The following is a 19,094-nucleotide window of genomic DNA, read 5'->3' on the forward strand; positions in this document are numbered from 1 at the left end:
CTCTGCTGCTGGCAAGTACAGGTATTACCGGCAGAAGACACTCACATCCCGCTACAAAAACCTTGGGGCAGAGGGGACTGCAGGGAAGCGCTCTGGACTGCCCAGCACAGCAGGACCAGAGCTCCCTGGCCCCTAGCAATAGGGTAGGAAGAATCCCTTCTCTTACCACGTTAGAAGGAAGAGAGACTTTAGGGAAGAGCTTCTGCAGTAGTTCACGCGTCTCCACCTCGGCAGCTTCCAAATGCTGCTGCTTCTCCTAAACCAAGAGAAAGGCTCATGTGAAATTGGGCAACACACTCCACAGACCTGGCAATAGCCTCTTCTATGCCTAGAATAACTAACTGAACCCAGAAAGTCATTTTTTCAAGTGAGAAAGGCGCTATAGTTTCCAAAATTGCCACTAAATTGCTTCAAAAATTGACACTGAATTGCTTCAGAATTTGGCCTTCACATTTGTTCATGCTTAAGCTTTTATTTTAAGTTCTCCTCTAATCTAGCCTGTTTGTACAGAAATTACACCAACATTCGCTTGTTCACAACACAAACTACACTGTGCTGAGTAACTGCACCTACAGATCACACCAACCCTGCCGCTCAAGTTGAGCGATCTCAAAAACAAGAAGTTTGGTCAATCAACGGTATTTTACAAATCCATACTTATTTTAAACAATTTTAGGTGGTAAAAAAACATCACCATAAATTAACATCACCACATCAAAAACAGAGAATTAAAGTCAAAAGGAAACTTTGTGTTAATGCACATTTGAACCAGGCCAAGAAAGCAAGACCATATCTTCTAAATATTACTTTTAAGTACTCAAGAGGGAGACCCTCACATTCTCCTTCCCCAAGCCTGGATGCAATGGGAAATAATTATTAGAGCTGTGTGACAATCTCCAGGTTTTCTTTGTCATTGCTCTGCAAATATAAATATACAGAGCCAAGGGCACCACAGATCCATCGTTCCATTTATTTAACATTAAAAGCAGACTAGCCACAGGACATTTGCTTGCTGTGCTTGTGGCAGATTGGTTTAATTTAGCCATACGACACTCAGGCTCCCGCATAAGTTTAAACACAGAAAGCCTGAAACCCTGTGCAGAAGGCAGCTTTCAGCAAAAATCCTTCACTAATATTTGGGTTTGTTTTTTTTCTTTCACATCAGTGTTACTGCGCCTTGCTGCTCTGGGTTCCTCTGCTGCAAGAGATCGGTGGCATTATTAGGTTGAGATTCAGAGACAGAAAAGGACAGGAGACATTAGGTTGTGAAGTTGTGCTAAGAGTGTTAGTTTTCAGCAATTTAGAAACCACCGAAAAGTGGCAAATGGCTGTTTGATGAAGTCTTCTGACTGCAAGAGAAAGCAGGCAAGCATTAGCACACAGCAAAAGCAGGTACACAAGTTCTCTGAACACAGGGCCGAGCAAAGAGCAGAAACATCTCCAAAACACAGACGCACGATCCCAAACTGGAGGCTCCTCTGCTTCTAGCTACCCGACTCGTGTTTTTAAAGTTATTTTGATGCTTTTTTTGAAATCTGGATAGTGACAATTAAGAACAAATCAGGCTCATAGCAAATGCAAGCTCCTTTCAGAGCAATTCACGTCCCATATAATTTTGAACATTGGCTCTGATGGGACCTGTCAAGCTTCATATGCTTTCAAGGAAGAAATTCACAGCTGTGGTGACACTGTTTTCCTGGAAGTTCCCAGGTTTTTAAATAATAATCTACTTCTAGTTCTTCACAGGTCCAATAAATTTATTCAAGCACAGTGAAAGCCCAGTAGATGAAAGCAGGTTGCTCACCAGCACAGTTTTTGTTCTAGAGCTCCCCACAAAGAAAAAGTGATTCACAACAGCTCTAACAATTATGCAAACAGAAATCAAAAATCAGCATGCCCACAAAATAAGGATAAAAAAAAAAAATAAAAGAAACCTGAAGACAACAGGAAGAAGCAGAGGTGAGAGTATATGAATGATCACTCAGAACAGACTATATTTAAATTGCAGTAAAAGTTAAATGCCTCCATTTCATTTAAAAACCAGCTGCAGATCTGCTTCTAGCTTAACGCATCGTTTCTAGCAGTTAACATTACAACCTTGGCAGTCTTGTTCACTTTGTCCTGCAGCAATTTTTCAGTTGATGCCAATGCTTCCATTGCTTTCCAGTTTTTCTCCCGAAGGTCCTAATCATTTTTAGAAAGAATGATTTCAGTTCAGCCAATATTCAAACTGTTTCCGCTTTTACTTCAGAGATATATTTTGCATTACATTCCACCATTTGCATTTAAATGCTGGTTACTGCAAGATGATTTTGCCGGGTAAGATGACATACACTAGCAAAAACAAGTGTGATGTTCAAAGAGTTTGAATGAAAAGGGGAAAAAAGTGCCAATTTCTGCCCAACCTGCCCCCATGTCCAAAACTGATCCAAGTGTTACTGCAGAGCGTATCGCTACAGCGACCCCACACTTTGACTGCACTTGTAAGAAGAAAGAGGGAAGTTTTCAAAAGTAGTGAGGAACACAGACACCAAACCACAGATTACACAACAGAGTGTTAGGCATGTCGCATTGCAGAACCCAGCATGGACCCAAGTATACATGGAGGTGTACACATTTATGCCCCTGATCTTGCAACCAGATCTAGCTACGTAGATCCTTGGGCCTCAGCCCAAACCTACTATGCCAGGGCTGATTTTATAAACATAAAGCTCAGGGCCTCGGTTTGCAGCATTTACCCACGCAGCACTCTCCACTGTACCCAAAGAAAACTGGTTTGCTGCTCACCAGCCCTCCTGGGAGGTTTTGGGATTTCGCCAGTGGCGAGCACACCCCAGATCCGCGTGGAAACACCACCGTGCCGTGCTGCACTCCTGCATCTTTCTTGGCGAGGTCATCAAACGTGTACTCCACAAGACGTCAACATGCAAGCTCAGTTAGGAGGCTGAGAGCTCTTAAGAGCCTCGCAGCTCTTATCTAGGAAGGATGGCGGGCCTTGTGGGGAGGAGATTACAGTGCTTGGGATTTCGATTTTTTTTTTTTTTTTTTTTTTCCCCAACCCTCAGAGCAATCTGCTTTAGCAAAGGGTTATTTTTGAAAGGCTGTGGTTTTTTTAATTCACCACACAAAGTGGCATCCAAATCCTAGCGTCTACCTACACTAGTTTTACTTTACTACTTCTATTTGTCTGCTATCCTAAGGGCTGTTTCACAGGACATAAAAACAAGATTGGATAAAATTGCAATGCGGAAAGCTGGGACCTACAGCCGTGGTCTGCCTTTAGCAGTAGCCAGATTTCTGCCTGCACCACCAAGGGTACTTAGACCTTGCAATTCCCCAGGAAACAGGCATGCATATGTTCTACCTTTCCAGCTCATTTGTCTTCTGATACTACTCAGCCACTTTTCCCCTACTTTATTTCAGCTCTTAAGCAACACTACATGCTCAAAAGCTCACATTCCCACTATTTTCCTTGTGCACCTTCCTTATATTGTCCCACTTTTAAGCAACAAACCTTATTGCACGGTATTCATTGGACTTTATAGACTATCAAGGAGACAGGTGAACTAAAACCCCCGTATTTTAACAACTTTCTTCCATGTAACTTAAAAGATGCTGTTCTCTTGCCCTGCACAGGTAACGTATTACAAGGAGGTAACTTCACAGCTCTGTGATGGAAGATACAATCTTTACGTCCACCCACAACCAACCTGCACTGCACCATCAGTGGCTGCTCTAAAGGAAGGCTCACTGTCCTTCACCTCCTTCAGGAGATCAGGATTAGTCACTCTTAGGAATGGGAAGAGCCAGATCTGAGTGCCCTGAAGGTAATGCCTCCTCCCATGGCCACACACAAGGACCATAACTCTGTCAGAGCACAGCACCTTTCATCCTCCCACCCTCCCTCCCCAAACTCCCTCTTCTTCCCTTGGCAAAGGACGTGTTTCTGAACAGGACTAAGAAGGCTTGAATACAAGTCCAAGAACTTGCTGCGGGATGTGTCCCCCAGCAAGTCTACTCCCTCTCATCAAATCAGCAACTTGTCAGAGAGCTGACAAAACTCTGAGCAGTAAAGTAAGGTATGCTTAGTCACCTCCCAAGAAAAGAGGAGAGGAGCATCCAGGGGACACAATAGGACAGACAACTGTCAGAAACATGTTCTCAGCAGAATGCCTAGGCATCAAGGAGTGCTATGCACACAGGTTTGATTGTTCTTTGGGGTTTGGGGAGTGGGGAGAAGAATTTCCTTACGTTGTTCTTTTTCCTCTGCTGCTCAAAAGCATTTCTCTGAGAGGTGAGCTCATTTTGGAGACTGGCGATTTCCTTCTCTTTCCCTGCAACCCTGAATTAGCAAAAAGAACCATAAACAAGTCAGGAGACATTTAAGAAATTTCAAGTGAAGCGCTGACACCCTTTCACATACACTAGCTTGCCTTCCCTTCCAGCAACAGACTCTCTTTGAAAAGCTGCTCTCGCTGACTTGGCAGTACCGCTTGCCTCCTACTGCCCTGTGAACTGCGGACTGCCAGAGCAAAGCCCATTGTAAAGCTGTTGTTTGCCTACAACAGGTATCTGCACACATTTATCGAGGCCACGGAAAGGCAACACATTAGACAAGGATAGGTCACCCAGCCCACGCTAGTACAACGCCACAAAACAGGCACTGCCTGCTGGATAAGAACATTCTTTTTCAAGCACCTAGTCCACAATTTAAGTCATTTAACTTGAAAGAAAAATAATTCAGCCAAAGATACATGACAGTGGCAATTTGTGTAGCACAATATAAGCTGGTATGGCATTAGCTTCCACATAGTTCTTTAGTGCACTTCAGCTCTACGTTATAACACACTTTTACCCCTGAGATTTTCCCTGGGAAGAGATTTCCACCAGACAATTTTATAATATGAACAACACTCTACTAAGATGAAGTTCCAAGAAAAAAGCCTGTCACTTTTACTTGAAACACCAACATTTAACTCTTCAGACATACAGCTGAGCTGGCATGCATTTAAAATTAATTCAATCGTGGCTTGCTTACGTTGTGGGCACAACATATTGCAAGCACTGTCTGCAGAAGGTCGCAGCTGAGGATTATTAGCGTGAGCAGAATCTCTTATGTTAAAGTTTTATTAGATAGTAAAGATTTTTTTTTACTGGCCACTTCTTACACGCTGATATTGTACATCTGGCATTTATTTAATCTTTTAAATTTCCTGAGCAATAAGTGAAATGAAGCACTTATCTATTGCATTCAACTTCTGGCAGTACTCACACTTGCAGAAGCTCCTCACTTTGGACAGCCAGAGATGCCTACAAACAGATCAGAAACTCATTAGGAGGAGATCAGCAGCAAAGACTGGTGCAGGGAGCATGATCAGCCTTGTTAACCAGGTACTGCTGCAACACTAAGCAGCTGCACTCTTGGCCTTTGAGGGAGTCCCTTGCAGCCTCCTTTGGCCAGAAGAACCCTGGGCGTGACACAGCGTGTAAAGACAGGGGTGGAAAGCTAGACAAGAATACAGCAGGCGTAAGAGAGAGCACAAGGCTGCAAACTCACATGATCAAGGGAAGCAGGAACAGATAAGCAACAGCCAGAAAAGCTGGCTTAGTGCAATCCAACTCTGAAGCTGTCCCTGGATTTGCATGGTCAATGCAACTACTGGTTTTCCATGCCACCCATACAAGCTACCACCAACCCTTTGACTTCACTCAGTAACACTGTAAATTGGAAGTTGTACCTGTTTGCAATTCTCCTGCTTTAATTCCTGAATTTGAAGCTTAAAAGATTCGTTTTCCTTTTGCACATCCTGTTGAAAGAAAAGAGGCAATATATACACATGTATACGTATAGATATACACTCAATACATACACTCCTTACAACACAAGACACTTATATCAAAACTTTACCTGCAACTGTTTTACTTGGTTTGCAATTTCTCTCTCTTTTTCTTCCACTACAGCTTTTAACTTCTTCATTTGTTCTTCTTCCCCTTTCAACCTGCAGAGACGGTTCAGAAAGTAAGAAAAAAGGGTTAAAGTAAGAATTTATGCTAAAAAGGGACAGACACCCTAGCTGGAACACTTTTCAGCAGCAGAAGATAAATATATTTTGTATGCTATATGTAATAATCAGCCAAAAGGAGAGCACACACACACACAGAGAAGAAACCATTGCACTATGGCTCCAAACTGAGAAAGCTAACAAAACTACATGCCAGCTGCAACAACATGTATTACTAACACTTACCTGCTAAGAACTGGCCTGAAGCAAGCTAGTCATTTCGCACGTCAATCAGCAAATGCATTTAGTCATAGCTGATCTCAACAGCATTCAGAGATGAAGTGGGAGAGAAGCAACTCATCACCTGAGCAAAACCTGCAAGCCAGCTGGCTCTGAAGGTACCAGGGACAGTCTCCTAAAGGTGAGGCTGCTTTAGGTACCATGTACTGGCTATACAAGAGCTCTGCCGGGAGGGCAGCACATTACAAGAGCTGCATTGAAAACAGAGCCCTTCTTGGCACAGTCTCATACAACCTTCCTCTGGCTTAGAGCAGCCAGACAAAGCAGAGTCAAAACAGAGGAAAGTCTGGCAGCATTTCTCCATAAAACAGGAGCTGGAGAATTGGCTATTGCATCTCAGACTGAAAACGGTAAACTGTATCTGTTCATTGCTTTTATCAACTAAGCCACAGGCACTAAAATCCACACTCTTTTAAACATGCTAAACAGAAGGAGAAATTATCACTAGACACAAGACGTAGCAGCAATTTCACTAGTTAGTAGAGCCCTGGGCGATTATTCACTTTCACAAAGTGAATGAGCGCTACTACTTATGCACACCAGGCAGGGACGCCAGACACTTGCTATTATACACAGTAGCAGACGCGCTGGCTGGTGCACGTCCATCGGCACTAACAGCTTATTTTAGCAAAGCCCATAAAATTCTTGAAACCGATTCATACATTCCAATTTAAGATAAATGCCAGCACTGAATGTGTATTATCAGCAGGCACTTGAGAAACTGCTACAAAGCATACTCACAGGCTCTCCAGGTCCTGGACTTGGGATGCAGCAGGTACCTGAAAAAGTAATTCCCAACCTCATTTTGATGGCACAGTAAAGCTTTCAAATTAACAGCAACTCTTTGCATGAGCAGGAACACCACACAGCTTGCAAGATACTTGTCAAAGTAATACCAGGAATTTTGCATCAGACGTTACTCCAAGAATATCTAAACGCATAACGGATTTCAGAAGCACAGCTTACTGCAAGCATCTCAAACCTCACACCACCCAATTTCTCTCCATTCCACTTTTCCCCTGGGATAAATGCCTGTCTAGACAGCCACCCAAAATAAGAGTGCAACTCAGCTTCTCCCCTTTATCACTGACAAAAATCCAAACTGAGCTAGAATACCACCTTATTGGAAAAATTCTTCCATTAAGTAACACTTGGCTTCCAGGATGTCCCATTGCCTGTTCTCAAGTCCAGTGCAGGAAATCAAAAGCCAAAATATTCCAGCCAGTTGCAACTTCTGCAACAGGTAAAGGCAGGAAGGAATCGTAGCAAAGCCTGACCGCTTCAAGAGGAGCTACTATGTTCAGTTACACCAAGAGTTTTCCATGACCATAGCCCTACAGCAATGCTACTTCAGTCTGGCAAGAAGGTACCTACAACACAGCTATGATTCTGTTTATGAGCTTCAAAGTTTTCAGACCACCAAAGCTACTCATTATGCATAGTATCACCCAGGTTAAAGAAAAGCTCTCAGAACTTGTTATCCATGTAAAACCTGTTTTGGATGAACACGGTTGAACTAGTGGGCTTTCTGCACTGTAGACTACCAGTTTAGTCAAGTAGGATTTAAAATAGCTCTGTAGGTTGAAGCCAATGCAAACCCTTTGTGAGAGGTAAAGAACAAAAACATCATCTCCCAGTCCAACTGAGCAGCACTCCCAAACCACATCCACTCTGCACGCCATACCTGTTGGAGTTGTTGCAGGTTCTGTTGTTCTAACTCTTGAACTTTAGTGGTTAATTGTGCAATTGTATCCTTCTGACCCTTTGGACAAAAAAGGCAAGTTTAGAAGTGTAAACATAACTTATAAACAGCCAGAAATACTGCAGAATAACTTATTTCCCTTTAGAATACCAAGGAAGCTTACCTGCAGCCATTCTCCTTTCTTAACAATCTCTTTCTCCTTCTCTTCCAATAAGGCCTCCATGGTTTTCACCTGCTTTTCCTTCCCCTTCAACCTATACCATTAAACACATATAGACACACAGTATAAACCCTTGCTCTTTTATCCACCTGAAAAAAAAGACATCCTATGCTTTGCAGCACATAACAAAAGCAGCATATGTGATCAAAGGCACAAACACAATTCACCCGCTAAAAATCAATGTGTGAACACTTCCACTTCAGTCTGGCTTAGCAAGAGATGCCCTTGATCAATGGTACTGCTCATTAAGTGAAAGCAGACAAGTTCTGCACCAACATATATTGCAGAGATTTCACACATGTGCTCTCCTCATCTAAGAATACTTCCTTCCCCCTCACCAGCTGGGGACGTGAGGGACTGACAACCATGGTGGCTCAGTTCTCACTTGTCCACCCAGTTACAGCACAGGTACTACCAAAGTAAGTTTGCTGTAGTGCCTTGCCTACATCCTTCCATCCTGACTTGAATTTAATCCTTTGTAGTTTAATTGGGGCTCATGAAGCCATGCAGCACTTCACCTTGTTTGCTGTCTCAGACAGGACCAGGTATTTCTAATAAGGACACAGGTCTACTAAGACCAGTGTTAACAACCTGGATCACTTCAAGCAAAGCGCAGACACCAGGCAAGAACATTTTAACTTAAAACAGACTGGAGCACTGAAGTGAGGGGTGCACGGGGCACATCAGACATGTTAACAACTGTACTTACAGAGTCTGAAGTTCTTTGACTTGTGATGTAATCGCCACCTAAAGAAAATAAACAGTACTTCAGTTCGATGCACATGGAAAAGACACATAAATGCTATAAACTGCTCTAGGGAGAAACAGGGGAAAAAGCCATTAGACATTATTAAAACAGGTGCTATTTGTGACAGTTATGTAAGCATAAACATGCATTATTTTTCTCCTGGGAAAATAAATTATGAGAAGCCAAATGTCTCCACTATTTACTTTCTCCACATTTAAAATGTGACTTCCAGAGCAGAAAAGAAAACAGTGCAAATGGGAACACAAGCAGGCCCACTGAAGCACCCTTCCACCACAAGAGACAAAGGAACAAGCAGACACTGATGATGACAACCATCTCACTAGCAACTGCAGCTCAAATCAGAGATATCATCCCTGGTCATTTAGACCTTTGCACAAGCAAGCACTTTTTCAATGCTCTCAACAATGCCAGCACTCCCTTAAATTCCCATTCTAAGGCTGAACACGGATTGAAGAAACAAGAGTTAGTGGGAGTATTTCCTTCGAATTTTGTATAAATGCCTGACAGCACCTATCTGTGTAGATACTGGCTGTCCAAACAGGTAGCTTAGTTTAGTCCTCTACTACAACATGGCAGGAGTTTCAGACATTCCCAAAACCTCTATTCTGCTTGCAGGAGACCAAAAGGTGCATAATACACCACCTTTGGAGCAAGCATCCCTCATATGTAGTTTTCCAGAGATGGCAACTCTAAACTGCATTTTGTTCTGGGCCCTGTGTCAGTTCCAGGGAAGGAAACACATACAAATAATTCTGTCAGTTCCTGGGAATTTGCTTTGGAGGAAAAGCCCAAAGACAGAAACACATTCTATGAAGCTTTGCCTAAAAAGGACAAAATTTTAACACTAAGGAATAAAGAAAAGGCGGTGACATGTTGGAATGTAGCTAGAAAGACTGAAAAAAGTGCAGACCAAAACAAAAAAAACCCCACACACAACAAACCACCCCCACACGAACAAGCAAGCAAACTTCCTGACAGCACAATGGATTGATTAAGCTGCCTGCAGAATAGACTCCCTAAGGTAACATGGGTTCCCGTTGTTTTGGATGCTAGACAGCAAGCATGCCAAAAAAAGCCAATACTCCTCCATTTCTGCATTCCTGATAGCTAGAGTAAAACTTACTCTGCCAAGATAGGCTTTCTTTGGACACTGGAAAGAAAACAGCCTTAGGTTTACCTGGAAACCAGCTACTATTTGGGCCCATAGTATTATTCTAGCAACACAGAAAGGCCAACAAAAGGAGAAGCACCTTCAGCACTCAAAATTTCCAAGTTGCCAGCCTCAAAGGATGTCCCAGGGTTTCATGTTTACTACAGGGACAGCCCAGCCAGAGCTAATGCTACAATGCTTTAAGTTATAGCAATTCTTGCCAAATTTCATACCAGAAGTCCAAAAAGCTCGGGCATCCAGAAGAATGTGGTTTCTGAAGAACAGCAGTAGCTATACTACATATTTACAGCTTTATATCCAAGAGTAGCGTAGCTCTACCATTAAAAAGTTCCCTTACCCAATGACATTCACCAGTGAAAGAAAACACACTACAACAGAAATGAGTGAGCAGCGCATCCAAGGCAAGGCTGTTTCACACTTCTGGCACTAAGGTATTTTACCTGTTTTTCCATCTCAAGCTGGGAATTTCCTATTTCTTCTTTCAGAGCCTCTATTTCCTGTGTCAAAGCCTTTTCAATGACAAAACAGACAGGATTGGACAATGGAAACACAAAAACGCCACAAAAATGGATGCTACAAATTCATCACTATAGAATGCCATGCAGTAACAAATAAATGGTAGTCAGTGGCATAAACACAGAAAGGAAGGTAGGTATTGCAGAGATAAGATACCTGAACAGTCTTCTCCTTGCTTGCTACTTTAAGGATTTCAGCTTGTAGGAGTTCTTCCACTGATTTTATTTTTCCGTCCTTCTCATGGATCCTTAAAAAGAGTAGAGGAACAACATTAGCTGGATGAACAAATGCGCTACTTGAGCAAACACACAAGCTTTGGTTCTGCTATCACATCACATCGCCAGCCTCTGGGATCCACAGTGGGACCAAGAAGGAAAAACAAATAGGAGGAATAAGACTGGGAATAGTGCAAAACAAGCTGGCTTTACGTAACCAGTAGTTCACATACTAAATAGATACTATTACTGTCTAAAAATACAAATTAAGGTATCAATAGTCCCTGGAATGACACACACTTAACTTCAGCCTTCATTGGACATTCCAGCAAGAAATATTTATCAACTTCAAATAGATACACAGAGTGAACAAGCTCACTCCTTTCAGAGTGCTAGTGAAGAGAAACAATTATCTGACAATTCAGTGCAATTCCTCATCTAGTCAAAGTTAGGCTTATGAAGTTAACTGCTTAACAGAGAAGCGACTGGATTTGCAAAAGGTATTGATCTAACATGATGTGTTTCCAAAGTGATAATGCTTCCTGCCACACACACACTTCACCCAGTTAAAAGCATATCATTTCAGGGAAGCAAAACACCTGTAGTCATGGAATAAAGACAGACAGAAGTAACAATCAGAAATGAAATCTATGCAGTAACTTACACTTTCTGGAGTTCTTCCACCAGTGACTGGAAGGAAACCTGTTCAAAACAGAGCTTCAATTTAGAAAAACAGAAGAGAGCAAAACAATCTGCAAGTGTTGAGGGGTAAGGAGTAGAGAGCTTGAGCACTCTGGCACTGGGTGAACTACGTAGCAGCCTAACAATTTTATCTATCTGGCTGCTCCAGAGAAAATGAGCTGTTGGTCTCCAGTTCCTGGCAAACCAATAATAGCAAGTCTGCTGCAAGTTCCCAGAAAACAAAAGCAAACCCACACCATCTTTACCAGGAGAGGTTGAGGTTCAGGACCAGCATTTGATCAGCTAACCTTTTCATACCAGCACTAACGTACACCTCTCCATAGTTACTGTGCTTCTCCCCTCCCATAAATGGTTTTCTAGAAACTAAGTGGCCTCCTGAGCTATGCAAGCAGAGCTGGATGTCAAGGAAAGGCACTTCCCGATTGGCACCAAGTGTACATCAAAAACGATAATACTGTGACAGTGTCACTGGACAGAGACATAAACAGAAGGGGGCTAAGTCACACCTGCACAAGGGTGGATTAACATTAGAAAGCTCAAATATGCATAATGAAGCTGATGCAGTACGAGCTGCCTACAAGCCGTGCTTGCTGCACTAGGCTTCTGGAAAAAAAGCAACTCACAGCCATTTCAGTGTGTGGCAAACTCAAACCAACCCAGAAAAGCCACTGAATTTGAACCTTTATATCTGCCACGTTTCTGACACTTATGCAAAGGAAGCATTTAACAGAAGTATCAGCTTCCAGACCAATGCTGGAAGAAAACAGGATGCTTTGCCAACAGGCTTCAAAGACATCTTCCCCTTTTTCCCTTGACTTCTGCAACCACGGCAAGATTCTTTTAGATTTAGTTTAGGTGTAATAAAAGTTTTAGATGAAAAGTACTACCTGCTCTGATTGCTGAATTTGCAGACTTTGAAGTTCTTTTCTCAAGGATGAATTTTCCGTTCGCAGTGCCTTTGAAAGCAGACACACAGATAATGAAAGACTCATTTGTTGGGGAAAAAGCGTTAAGCTTGATGGAAAAGTAATTTCTTTTAGAACAAGCGACTTTGAAAGTCTGAAAGAGACCCCCTCTGCAGCAGTTGGAGCCAAAGTATTCAATGGACTAATTACTTATTACAGACAACTCAGAGTAGACTTCAATCTATAGGAAGCTAGAGTCCAGGGAAACATCAAGGTTATGTGCTCACATCTTTGGCTGTTTAGTAACCTGACTGTTTGCTAGTGTGCAACTCCTCCCCAGTAGAGGGGTGTCAGCAATGCACCTGGAATTTATGGACATTAAGTAAGCAAGCATTGTCTTGGCTATGTCCAGGTAGACAGGACACAGCTTTCCAGCAAAACCCAGCTGAAAACACACAGGGATTTTTGTACTGGCTTTCCAGACTTCTCATCACTAGCTTCTTTATAAACAGAACAGGAAGGAAATACCTTTAGCATCATCCCAGAAGTATTTAGTTTATCCCAGTAGTTTATAATCCATTTAACCCTTCAGATTACCAACTAAGCAAAAGGATGCAAGAGTCCCATACTGCCAAGCTATTACAAAACACCCTTTCCTAAGGACAGATTTGTTGCAGATTAGGCCAAACATACAGCTCTGGAGTTACACTGGAAATATATTCACTCTATTCCAAAAGACGCCACGTATACATCCTAGCAAAACCTGCTCTAGACTAAGCAGAGAGAAGCATTTACTGTACGCCATCAATGCTCATGCTTAGTCTATCTTACCAAAAAGGCTTTAACCTTGTCTCCATGAGATGCTTTTCCTATTCAAAGGGAATGATCTCAGACTGCACTATGAGCACTCATACACTTTGCACAAGAGCACTTAATGTCTACTTCCCCATAAAAAGATAATGAGAGATTTTACCTTCAGCTCCTCCTCTTTATTAGCCACCTGTATGAGTCCTGCTTCAAGCAGCTCTTCAACTGTCTTGATTTTATCATCCCTCTCTCTCATGCTGAGGAGTCAAAAGTGAGTATTAGGAAAAAGAGTTAACCTTTGAAGGCAGTTTAGCTATCAACGGTAACCTTGCTGCCAACAAAACTGGATCTGTATTTTAGCCTCCAATTCAAAAGAGAAAAGTTTCTTACCTTCTTTCCATCTGCTCTAACAAGTCTTTGTTTGCCTATAAAAAAAACACAATAGGGTGATCATTAATTGGATCAATAATGGTTTGGGATTTTAAAAACAGAAATAACTGGAGAGCATCATCTTAACCAAAAGCTTAGTTACCACACTAATCCAGAAGGGGAAATAAAGTAGGGGGAGAATGTCCTCATGGCATATATGTCTAATATTGATGCTGGAAAGATGTCAGTCTTTCAGGGGAGGTACAGATCCAGCCCAAAATGCCTTGATGATTTTACACTGATGGACTACAGGAATTCTGGCAACAAGATACTGTGGGACACAGGATCCCAGTGGTTCTAGGGAGTTTCAAGCATGCCAAGCACTGTGCGGCATCTAATACAGAGCAGCCAGCTCAGCACCTGAAAAATCTGCCTCTCTTGAGCATTTATCAAAACCACAAGCTCCACCTGAAGCTCACTCAGCAGAACATTTATGGTTTCTCAACAACACCACATTGTGAGAGACCACATGAGAAACATAAGCCAGCTACCAAGAAAAATCAGCCCCACTATTCCAGACAGGACACCAAATCAGCCAGACCCAGGGGAATAAGGCTGCAAATCTGTTTCTCTGCCAGAAGAAAGGGAGCTGCTCGCTAACAGACACCAGTGCAGAAAAGGAAGCAAGTTTCCTGTCCTGCAAGTCTTTTTCCAGTGTCTCAGGAAGTTCTCTCATGCCACAACGGTACAAAGTCGGGGGTGTTCACAAGAGCTCTCCCAGGCAACGCTCGCAAAGGAGATGGGGCTGAGCAACACAACAGCTTTGAACCTGCAGCATCCTGTGTGAGTACCAGTCAGACTGGCTGCAGCAGGTGTGCCATGGGCCGGAATATAGAAGATGAGGGACAAAAGACATCACAATATAAACAGTTTTCCCATTCCATTCTTTGGTTACTACTGGTTTGAGAATTCATTCCAGGATGGAAGAAAACAAGTAGGGTAAAGATCTTACTCTGGTCTCTCCACAGCCCAGTAAGAGCCCTCTCCCCTGGAAGGGCTAGTTGTGCATGGGATTTTTTTGTTCCAGAAAATTGCCAATAAAACTGGGAGAGGTTGCAGAAATAAGTTCTTGCTTGTGTTAAGCTAGCATTCTTCAGGGGAGAAAAAAATTCACATTTTGTTTGGACACTCTTGACTAGGTCTAGAAGACATTCACAACTGCCTTACTTGAACCCTCCATGGAAGAGCAAATACCTAAAAAGCAATAGACTTTGACACCAACCAGCTCAGCCTAGGTCCAGCTTAAGAAAAAAAGTACTTAAGAAGTTAAAAAGAACAGAAGACATTCGATACAACCTCAGCAAACACTGGCTATACCTGCTCGGACAGGAGAGTCTGCAGCTTCTGAACTTCAGCTTGCAGAGTTGCGTTTTGATCCTTGAGAACCTGGAAGGAAATTTAAACATTATATCAGTTCAGAACTGCAAACCCTAACTACAGCATTTTCATAATGGCAATAAGGTAATGAAAAAGCACAGAAGTCGTTAAAGTGAGTTCTTTGGAAGCTGCAAGACTACAAACAGTCCTTTCCCTTTCTTGCTTGCTTTGTATTAATACTTTTGTCCTTATGTTCCCAAGAGAAATTCAGCCGTTATCATCTTTATTCCCTGGCAGAAACACAGTACCAAGTGTGAGAGTCAAGAGAAACTGCATTTTCCTCCTAATGCAGTATCAGCATCATGTCAAGATTTGATAGCTGCCTCTTACAAAACATTCATCTGGCGAAGTAAATGGTCTAGGATCACCTCTCTAGTTCTCTTCAGCTGCCTTATCACTGAGGATGCATGGCAAGGAACTGGCAGTCCAGCAGCAGAGAGGTTTGCGCAGCTCCCACACTTTGGTCTAACTACAGGCTGGAAAGAGGTGTATCGGGAAGACAAACAGCCATACCACAGACCTTGCCCCCCCCTCCAGCATTCCTGCTCCATACAACAGACACAGCAGCCCTCAGCAGACAGGCTGCCTGTCTGGATTCCTCAGATGTATTTTAAAATCCTCCTCTTTTATTGCTTTTTGCTTTACAAAGTCTTTAAAAAAAAAAAAAAAAGACTTGCTTGATGCTTTACAACAGTAAAAAGCAGGACACATGATCTGTGCTTCAGACCCAAAGCCTTACAGGGACAACACAAGCAGGAAGGGACAGCAGTGGCAAGGATTAAAAGAATTGCTCTGTTTTGAACCTGGCTTTTCCCTCTTTCATGTGCATGGGAAAGAAGCAGCGCTTCCTCAGGTGGAAGCATTTAGTACAGAGCTGGTCTGGCTTACATTTGGGATCAAAGACAGGAGGAAAAAGAGACTAGAAGGGCACGTAATATTCATGCTGAGAGCACGCTATGGATTTCCACAGTTTCACAATGATGACGATCTGCGTTCAGTTCTCTATTCACTTCCTAAGAACTGCTAGAATTGCCTCCAGATTATTTTTGCCACCACATAGCACTGAGTTGATTTCAGCACATAACCATCCACAACACCTCTACAGCCTTTTTCCTGGGTAACAGTTACTACAGAAACCATCACACTAAAGGAAGTTCAGATTATTCCTCCTCATATTCATTTTCACAACTTCACCTGCCATTTTAAAATGTTCCACCATGCTGAAAGCCCTGAGAGTGTCACTAATTTGAGACTTGCCGACTTACTCAAGCCTGCCACCTCTTCCCACTCCCCTTTCCAGACCATTTATGCGCCCATTACCCAGCACACACTTCACTGAAGATTCAGTCAACAGCTTTATTACAAAAATCAACTGAAGTTCTACTTTGTTTCCTATTCCATTAACTGAGCAAACTTCTTCCCCCTTATTCTCTGACAGCTTAGAGAAACTACAGAGCCTTGCAAGGGAGTCTCATCAAAACCTCTTTGAAAGTGCCACTTCAATACATGAATCAAGTTTACTACTTGCTTGCTGACACCTTCAAAGAGCTCCAGGAGACACATGAGATGTGGCTTCCTCTACAAAAGCACGCTGCCTCTGCCACTACACACCCACTCTGTTCCTCACTAGTAAACCTACCAACTTGACCTTATGAGATTCAGAATGAGGGACTTTTCACCAGAAACATCAGAAGAGCAGCAGTACCCATCACGGGGTTTAAAGGAATTAGAAAGATGGAGTCAAAAGATGGAGTCATCGCCTTTCTTGGGAAGCGGGTCTATTTCTATCACCTAAAGTTCAGAAGAAAAAGTCTAAGGTGGCAGAGGGCAAGGAGGAGTTAAGTTGCTCTCTGCACACAGCATCTAGAAACAATTATCAGCTTTGCTGTGCAGACCCCAGACGTCAGAACCAAAAGCTTCGGCAATTTAGCTGCAGCCTCATGAGAAACAATTTGGAAGATGACAGGAGAAAAATAAGCATTTTTACACCATGATAATCCAAGCAACAAAGGCTCACACCAAGGCCTTGAAAGTCATATTAGAAGGTGGAACACAGGAAAACCATAATAGCTTTTACTGAGCAATCTCCTCTTCCAGATTTCAAAAGACCTCACTCTTCACAACTGCAGACACTGCACTTAACTTGCATTACCCCATCTCTTACTCTGCTGCACAGTTTGTTGCTACTACTGCGACATCCCACATTGCTATTGCCTTGCAAACAGAATTACTGTAGTTTACCTTAACACCCGAAAGTCAGTTCTATTTTACAAATCAACATGCAATTGTATGAACTGCTCTGCAACCTCTGAAGTCTGGAAAACTTACTGTAAATAAGCACAAGAATAGCTATTCTGTAACTTACCTTAAATTCTTCTTTTGTGTTTGAAATCTGAGCAAGTTCTTCTCGAAGCTGATCTTCAAGAGTTCTTATTTTGTCGTCTTTGATGTGAATGCTGAGACATAGCAGAACAGTTAAATACGTTTCCTCATCCAAGTCTTACAAAAAGCATTGATTCAGAAGAATATAAAAGACTGACAAACATTGTTTATCAAATCCCAGAGCTATTTACCTTTTCTGCATCCTTTCCAGCTCATGTGCAGCAGCAGCCTAGATATAAAGAGGATTAACAAAGACTTAGGATACATCACATGATTCAATCAACCTTTCATTCCACAATATTAAAAAGCTAGAACAAGTCATTTGGCCTCTCAGCACATGACTCACCAGCAAGAGTGAAAGCGGTAAGCTTGTCTTCACACACTTTTAAAACACCAATATATACCAGGCAAGCATGCAATTACGCAAAGGGAAGATGATCTGAAGGAGATTCATTTGACAACCAGGATTATCTCCAATTAAACACTTCATTTCCACCTCTGTAACTAACAGGCCACATAGCACTAACAGAGGGTCAGCATTTTGTTTGGTTCTAAAAAGACATCTATGGCGAGGCGGGGGGATGTGCTCTTGGGGTTTTTTAGAGGGATGCTTATGACCCTTGTATGCAAACGCCAGGACTGCATATTCAAGCACAGTTGTGTTCACTCCTGTAAAGTGTCCTGCACTCTGCATGCCTGCAAATCTAAACCGACCGAGCAAATCACTTCAGTAACGTGGATATCCAAGAAAGAAAGATTTTGCTGATGAAGGAAGGGTAAGAAGTAGGCCTCCCACCAGCTATAAGAACTCCAGGGCATCAGGTATTAACCTGATTCAGTAGCCTCATACTTTTAATGTGCTTAAGCACAGCTCACTTAAAGCCAACAGATCTGCATTTGCATTTATGACAGAATAGGTATTGGGAAGAGAGTAAAATTAAATATTTAATGTAACAATTATTTTACCTGTTCATTTGTCAGAGCCTGTAACTTCTGTACTTCTGATTTCAGGGATAGGTTCATATTCTGTAAAACCTGAAGGAAGGAGAAAAAGAAGTGTATTTGCACTTTGCACACAGAAAATATTTCAGGCAAGTTAACTCATCAGCACAAAGTATTTCAAGTTACTTTTTGAAGGACTCTAGAGGTAATAGCAAGGAAAAACCTCAAGCTTTCTTATCAACAGCTTCCCAGCATCAGGCATTGGCCTTGTCTAGAAGAGCAAAATCAGCAGACTTGTAGCTGAAAGAGCTGGTTTTAGACCCAAAGGCAGCAGCCTTGTGGGCTTCATTTTTTTGTACACACAGCCAACGAGCCTCTCCCTGTATCAGCTGGCATTTACACATGATTTTATTATACCTTGAGCTCTTCCTCTTTGCTGGTTAAGTTGGCATGTTCATTGCCTAACGAGTCCTCCATCTGCTTTATCTGTTTGTCCTTTTCCGCAATCCTGCACAAATGAGAAATGATGACCTATCAGTACTAAAAGGTCTTGGATGGAAATGGTACATGAAGCATCAGGCTAAACACAAAATACATGCTGGCCCTTAAGTCCAGCTCCTACTCTAAATCCTGCTGACAGTACACTTTGGGTCCA

The 19,094-nt window shown here is 42.4% G+C and overlaps 1 protein-coding gene across 11 annotated transcripts in view; it reads right to left on the bottom strand.

The window, feature by feature from the left end:
* The window catches only part of KTN1 (kinectin 1), a 54,542-nt gene that overhangs the window by 14,445 nt on the left and 21,003 nt on the right, over positions 1–19,094 (bottom strand). For 5 of the 11 annotated variants that reach the window (XM_052783553.1, XM_052783556.1, XM_052783550.1 and 2 more), the window contains 21 exons: positions 18,857–18,947; positions 18,464–18,532; positions 17,689–17,726; positions 17,481–17,571; positions 15,056–15,124; positions 13,700–13,734; positions 13,476–13,566; positions 12,485–12,553; positions 11,560–11,597; positions 10,837–10,927; positions 10,605–10,673; positions 8,934–8,971; positions 8,168–8,258; positions 7,987–8,064; positions 7,044–7,081; positions 5,909–5,999; positions 5,739–5,807; positions 5,273–5,310; positions 4,252–4,342; positions 2,098–2,184; positions 167–256 (listed from right to left, as the gene is read on the bottom strand). In XM_052783553.1, the coding sequence (XP_052639513.1) occupies positions 167–256; positions 2,098–2,184; positions 4,252–4,342; positions 5,273–5,310; positions 5,739–5,807; positions 5,909–5,999; positions 7,044–7,081; positions 7,987–8,064; positions 8,168–8,258; positions 8,934–8,971; positions 10,605–10,673; positions 10,837–10,927; positions 11,560–11,597; positions 12,485–12,553; positions 13,476–13,566; positions 13,700–13,734; positions 15,056–15,124; positions 17,481–17,571; positions 17,689–17,726; positions 18,464–18,532; positions 18,857–18,947 (1,462 nt within the window). The remainder of the gene's footprint in view (positions 1–166; positions 257–2,097; positions 2,185–4,251; positions 4,343–5,272; positions 5,311–5,738; positions 5,808–5,908; positions 6,000–7,043; positions 7,082–7,986; positions 8,065–8,167; positions 8,259–8,933; positions 8,972–10,604; positions 10,674–10,836; positions 10,928–11,559; positions 11,598–12,484; positions 12,554–13,475; positions 13,567–13,699; positions 13,735–15,055; positions 15,125–17,480; positions 17,572–17,688; positions 17,727–18,463; positions 18,533–18,856; positions 18,948–19,094) is intronic. The other 6 variants (XM_052783555.1, XM_052783549.1, XM_052783554.1 and 3 more) reach the window with 3 other exon arrangements.

This window comes from Harpia harpyja, chromosome 3 (assembly GCF_026419915.1).
Source record: "Harpia harpyja isolate bHarHar1 chromosome 3, bHarHar1 primary haplotype, whole genome shotgun sequence".
In the NCBI taxonomy this organism is placed as follows: Eukaryota; Metazoa; Chordata; class Aves; order Accipitriformes; family Accipitridae; genus Harpia; species Harpia harpyja.